The 6,637-nt window shown below is 42.3% G+C and overlaps 1 protein-coding gene across 4 annotated transcripts in view; it reads left to right on the top strand.

Annotated features, from left to right (window-relative positions):
* The first annotated feature begins 249 nt into the window (after window positions 1–249).
* The window catches only part of mocs1 (molybdenum cofactor synthesis 1), a 75,414-nt gene continuing 69,026 nt past the window's right edge, over window positions 250–6,637 (top strand). For 2 of the 4 annotated variants that reach the window (XM_024264564.2, XM_024264563.2), the window contains exons 1-2: window positions 250–713; window positions 1,339–1,450. In XM_024264564.2, the coding sequence (XP_024120332.1) occupies window positions 471–713; window positions 1,339–1,450 (355 nt within the window). In that variant the 5' untranslated portion in view covers window positions 250–470. The remainder of the gene's footprint in view (window positions 714–1,338; window positions 1,451–6,637) is intronic. The other 2 variants (XM_024264565.2, XM_024264566.2) reach the window with 2 other exon arrangements.

Genomic DNA, 6,637 nt, shown 5'->3' with positions numbered 1-6,637 from the left:
CCAAATAAAGAGATTAATTTACATTAAAGTTACGTTTTAGAGGCAACAATAACAAATATGACCACAGATTATTTTAAATCTTGTTTATTTTTTTATCAGTGATTCACTACCTTCCAGAAAAAGTAAAAAATACACAGATGTCCTTCATTTAGCGCGTTATTTCACATTGAACTAAAAGAACTGTGTGGACACAGTTTCCCACAATGCATTGTTTTGTAGTCATCAAGGCAGCATGCAGCCAGCACAGAACCTATTTTATGGCTGACAACTAGTGACAGTGACAACAACTTCCTATTTTGAACACGGAAGTAGGGGGCTTGCTCAGTCCAGGTATTCTTATAAACAGTCAATGTTTGGAACACGGAAGGGGGGTTGCTCTGTCCAGTTTTTTTTATACAGTCAATGCTATAGAGCAACTGACGGGCAGATAGGAAGACGGACAGTGGCACTTTGAGTTACAATTAGCTACAATGGCTAACTGTATACACGGGAGCTTGGGTTTACTAAGCAAGCAGTGTAGGTTTCGACAGTTCAGACAGTTCTTTGGTCAGAGCGTAAACGGTGGCGTACGGCGGATGTATTCCAGCGCTAACCATAAGAAAAATCAACTACAAGAGTCGACTTTAACTCATTCGAACTTTTCGGCTTATCTTAAATCCACACAAAGAAAGGCGACCAAAACCATTCCAGAGGGAGTTAAAGCCGGACTGGGGGTAAGTGCTGATGACTCCGCATGCATGCTAGCTATTGCTAACTCGTGAAGAATTGGTCAAAGGTGAAGTTTTCGGGATTTAATATTAACTCGTGGCGATCACAACAGTCCTGCCCCAAAGTCAGAGGACTGAGCCTTTGCTGAACGCTCTCTGTGGTCAGCACTTCCCTCCATTATTCTATCACAAACGCTCGGAGTCATCTGAGCAGTGTAGCTACAGGTTCAACGGTACATGATCTTACTAGCGTGGTACTCAGAATTCTCATGGAATTTGATTGTCAAAAATCAATAAAAGAATTGGGTTAATAATTCAGTAAGATGTGGGTAACATGTTCACTGCAACATTGAGTTTATTGTTGGTTTTCTTCTCACGTGCAAACTGTAACATGAAACACTTAAAAGTCTATTTAACATTCATCAATTGAAACGATACATTCAAGTAGTTTGTGATCATTGTGCATTACGCTTTTAAGTATCATTTTAATTGCTTCAAAGTTATGGTTTAAAATAAACAAATTATATCGGATCCATAAACATTTAGCACAACAAATGTTGCTGCTCCGCCTGATTGTCACATGCTGTTTTTGTAAGATCTGCTCCACACTGTCTTCTCTGTTCATTCACAGGACAGCCTGAGAAATGAGGACATTCAGCCCTTTTCAACCGTTTTAACTGACAGCTTTGGTCGCCACCATAACTACCTGCGCATTTCCTTAACTGAGAAATGCAATCTTCGTTGTAAGTGAATGTTTCAACATTGAGTGTCTTTGTTATTTATTATCTATTTGTCTATTTGTTATCTGATGACGTGTGCTACTGACCTCTTGGCCAGGTCACCCTTGTAAAAGAGGTCTTGATCTCAATGGGTCTTACCAGGTCAATCAATCAATAAATCAATAAATCAATCAATCAATCAATCAATTAATCAGTCAATCAGTTAATCAATCTTAATGCAATTCTATAGTGTGAATACATTTTTCACAATAAAGACCAAGGGTAACCAAACCCTAAATAAACCTTTTTTTTATCTGTTGACCTCTATAAATGGAGCTTTAGAAGTCTTGTCTGTTGGTCATTGCCAATTTTTTTAAAATACTGAAATAAAATGGTTTAATTCTTGAAAATATAGTCAAAGACCGTCGGTGTGGTGTCGATTGTACATTATTTAACAATAGGTAACAGAAAACACCACAAGTACAGTGCAACCAGCACAACAACATCAACAAACCAGGGGGTTACAATACATACGTATGCGTAAACTCAAAAAAGTAAAAAAAAAATATGCAGTTCTTTTAAAATATTAAATGTCCTCGAAGCCTTCAGATTTTGCATGTGTTCTATTGTTTTATAATATGATTTAAGGTCCAGATAGAATAAATTAAAATAGGGTTGTGAATTTGACCATTTACATTTGTGAAGATGGAATTTCCCCAAAATTTTGTGATTAGTCCAGCTATGTAAGTTTCAGAAGTCTGACGTCATGATCCGCAGCTCCAGTAATAACAGTCCTGTTCCACAGCCACACCCCTCTGACTGGATTTTCACATAATGGCTGTGGGTGGAATCAGACTACAACTTGCCTGTTTGGAAAACCTTTAATGGCTGTTGTAGCATTTTTCTTTTTTGATCCAAGACATTGACTGTATAAGAAAATAACTGGACAGAACAAACCCCCCTACTTCCGTGTTCCAAAGAGGAAGTACCACTGGGTTGCAAAAAGGCCAAAGTCCCATTGACTTACATTGAGAAACAGACAGTTATTTCTCAGTCATTTTATATGTCAGAATAATCATTCTTCCTCTGCTGCTTTCTGATTAACTTCTTTTTTCTAATCCTAATTTTTTTTAAAGATTTTTTTCCATTATCACAAGTTATTAGAGTTATAAATTGACCAATCAGATGGCTCAATAAGCGTTTGTGGGTCTGACGTCGACCGTCTGGGGGGTTTGATTGACAGATGACGGGTAGCCAATGGGAGCAGACTTCATCAATGGGTCCGTGAAGACCTTTTAACACCTACTTTACAATTCAACAATGTACCAATCATTGTCCTACTGTTGTTTTCCTCAATGGAATGTACCGATGCAGCAGTTTGAAACTACAAGAGGAGCATGCTGTCGACATTTTTAGATGAGGATTTACTCTGTAGAAATAGATTTCACGCCTGAGGTTATGTGCTTTGGACTTTTTTGTTTGTTTAACGTTCGTTTTTCTTTTTTTCACGGTTTTGATTGTAGCTTATAAATAATAAGTTGCGTATCATACGGAATGATACAGCGCCTCCATAAAATCATCAACCAAAGTTTCATCTTCGCCGCACTTCTCCAGCTTGCAGCCTGAATTAGACGCAGCCGTCTGAGGAGCGTGAGACAAACTTCAATGGATGTTGTTGTATTTTCAAACAGAAAAAAGATCCAGCTGTTCACTTGTTAGAATGGTTATTCATTTGAAATACAGCTGAACGCGCTTCTCACGTGCATCTGATCAGACTGTAAAGTGACAAGCTGCTGCTGCTCCGCTCGAGGGGGGGCCGCGCGCCGCTTTGCAGCGGCGTCACCCAAATGTTCCTTTTAGCTCGACAAAAAGGAATAAATTTAAGTAAATCCACAAGGACCGCTGACAGAATTGAATGTTGGAATGGTTCTCCCTCAAAGACTTGAACAATGACTTTTACAATTCTCCGGCGTTATTAAAATAGAAGCTGTTTACATCCCGCAGTCTCGTGGTCGAGGCGTGGAAAGAGGTGGACACTTGCAATAAACTCACTCCAGATTGGTGACAGTACCCTGTGGACAACAGCCCCCTCTAGGAAGAGTCTGTGTTTGCAGCACAGACTCTTCCTAGTGGGGGCTGTTGGCATCGATCTTACGTCAGCATGTTTCCAATCGCTCGTTTTCGTGGATATGGGAGGGGCTGCTACAGACAGTGCAGGTTTTTAGAGGATTACTCTTAAATGCATGAACATTCATTTAACGTTTTAGACCCGCGTTGGTCGTGGGTCCATTGGAAAATAGAATGGACCCATGAGGGTGGAACCTCTGTCGTCGCACGAGGTAACCCATTGATTGGTGGAAAGGTTAACGACAACAGGAAGTGTTCAACAAGCACTTTTCCCAACTCAAAATCCAAACCGAAAGTTCTGGCCTCTTTTCAGCTGGATTTTTCTTCACCCCGGTGTTGAACTTTTCCTGTTTTGTTTCCCAACCATGTTTGGGGGACGCAGGGGAAATTTTTTCTGGGCCGAAGAGCTGCTCTTTCTCCGAGTTTCTCCTCCATGTTCGGAGCTTCAGAGCCTCCGGAGCGTAAAGCCAAAGAATCAATCTCAGATCTTAGAGAAACTTTTTATTGTTACTTTTCCTTCCTTTGCAAATTGACAACAACCGTCTAATGCGCTGCCTTTTTTTCTTTCTCTCGTCGCTGCGCTCGCTGCTTCCCTCATGCATCCACACGCGAACTCACTCTTTCCCCCGCCCTCTCCTGCACTGTGTTGTGCTAAAACACACAAGCTGGCACACTCATTTGTCAACAACCGATCCAAACTCATCAAAAACCCTTCTGATCTGCTTTATAAAACATTTATTGAAGAACATTGGAGTGTTGATCAATATGAAGAGATTTTTTTTTTTCTTTCTTATTCAGAACAGTAGACGGTTGTGGAGCGCAGCTTCAGATTATGATGATTCACCGCGGTTATCTTTTTCATTTTCCCTCCGTTTCTGAGTCAGCTGATGCAGATTCTCTTTCACTGTGATCACACTGTATTGAAGCACAGGTACATCATCAGTCTACACCCGTATGGGCTTTCCTGGTCTAAGGTTCAATGGAAATGTTAGGTTCAATGGAAATGCTCACTTGATATGCCAGGACTATTCTAAACCGGCCAAGAGGTCACCACCTCTGTCTGGTCCGGACCACTCAGTGGAAACGAGGCATTAACTGTTCCTAGCACTGCACTTTTCTGGACTGAGATGTCTGAGGTCTTTCCAGAGATCTGCTGTAGCCACTCCTCCAGTTGGAGGTTAAAGCCCCAAGTGCTCAAATTACCACGGGTACCACTGTCACTTTCACCCTCCAAGCTTTCTCCAGTTCCTCTCTGAGTCCCTGGTATTTCTCCAGTTTCTCATGTTCCTTCTTCTTGATGTTACCATTGCTTGTTACTGCCACATCCACCACAACGGCTTTCCTCTGTTCTTTATCCACCACTACAATGTCTGGTTGGTTCTCCATTACCATCCTGTCCGTCTGGATCTGGAAGTCCTACAGGATCTTTGTTCTCTCATTCTCTACCACTTTCTGAGGTGTTTCCATTTTGACTTTGGGGTTTCCAGTCAATATTCTGTACACACGTTTCTGTATATTATTCAAGCTACTTGGTTGTGGAGCTCCATGTATGCTTTCCCAGCCAGCGTCTTCCACCCTGCAGTTACTGTATGTGCTGGATTGTTTCCTCTTTGCACAGCCTACAGCTTGGGTCTTGTCTGGTGTGGTAAATCTGATCCGCTATCGCTCTGGTGTTCAGGGCTTGTCCCTGTGCTGCCAGCCCTCTCTAGCCATTGGTAGGACTTCTTGATATCCACCACTTCAGTTATTGTCCGGTGGTACATCTCATGCAGGGTTTCGTCCTTCCATGATGCTCTGTCCTCCAGCATCCTCTGGTTTCCATTGTCTGAGACATTCACTGAGCACGCTGTTAGTTGGGGCCTTGAGCTTGATGTATTCATGCATCTCGGATGTTTCATCCTCGATAGTGGCTTGCACGCTCACTTACAGTGGCCTTGAAGGCTCGCAACACAACACATTAAGACATCAAGACATTAACTTCGCAACACACAGAACACATTAACTTTGCAACACAACACATTAACTTGGCAACACACACAACACATTAACTCAAAACGGAAGTTTGATCTACGATGTAAGTTGCACTGCTTTTATTCTGAAATTTCCACCGGGCTAACTGGCTAACAGAAAGTTATGTCAGAGGTGGTGAACTGCAGTAGGAATACACGACGAGCAAGCACTCTGAAAAATGGGAAGAGGGTTCAATTTTTTTAAATGAAGAATTTAAAAGTGAGATGAGCTGTAGAAGTATAAACCCCCGACCCAGTCGCCAAGTGTTGGAGTTCACACCGGTGGACAAGAGGGTCGTGTCCCTTTGCCTTTGGCCGGGGGACAGTCAGAGGAAACCACAGTCAGAGGACTGTAGTTTCAGCTTACGGGCCATACAGCAGTTCTTTTTTTTTTTTTTTTTTTTTAACTTGTCCTGTCCAACAGCTGAGCCAACAGATATGGGCTGAGAGCTTCTTGTGTTGGGCAGATTTTACTGTCACAACAGGGATTTATTGAGTATAAACCCCTGTTGTATTTCATGCTAAACTTTATTTAAATTGATTATGTTTTATTTTATTTATTTATTTATTTTTTCTTTGTTGTTGGACTGGACGGGAAAAAAAGAAGTGGGGGGAGAAAGAAGATGACAACAGAGGGAGGCAACATCATAAAACAACCAGGACTAAGTAATAAACTAGAATGGGCGGGGCCTGTCTACACACACACTCTATAGTTACACACACACTTGTTGGCTAAAATAGTCTCCACATTTAAACTAAACATAATGTACTCAATGCAACTGTAACTGCAGCTCACACGCTCATCATACAAACCCATTCAGATAAAGACTTTCATTCTGTCACACAAACTATTGGTGCTAGGGTGAGCTGACACCTGTGCTCAGGTGAGTGTTTATGTTTTGCTGAGGTGGATGGTGATGGAATGTACTCAGGGGGAGAGCGCCCGGCCATCCCCACGCCAAGACCCCCCGCCGGGGCAGCAGCTGCACCCCGGACCCCCCCCAACACCCGCCATGGAGCTGCGGAGAGAGACCGCCCGCCGGGCAATCCTGCCAAGCACCCCAAGCGGGACCGC

Source organism: Oryzias melastigma, unplaced genomic scaffold, assembly GCF_002922805.2.
Source record: "Oryzias melastigma strain HK-1 unplaced genomic scaffold, ASM292280v2 sc00232, whole genome shotgun sequence".
In the NCBI taxonomy this organism is placed as follows: Eukaryota; Metazoa; Chordata; class Actinopteri; order Beloniformes; family Adrianichthyidae; genus Oryzias; species Oryzias melastigma.
Note: the sequence above shows the minus strand (reverse complement) of the source record. Positions and strands in the feature narration are given on the sequence as shown.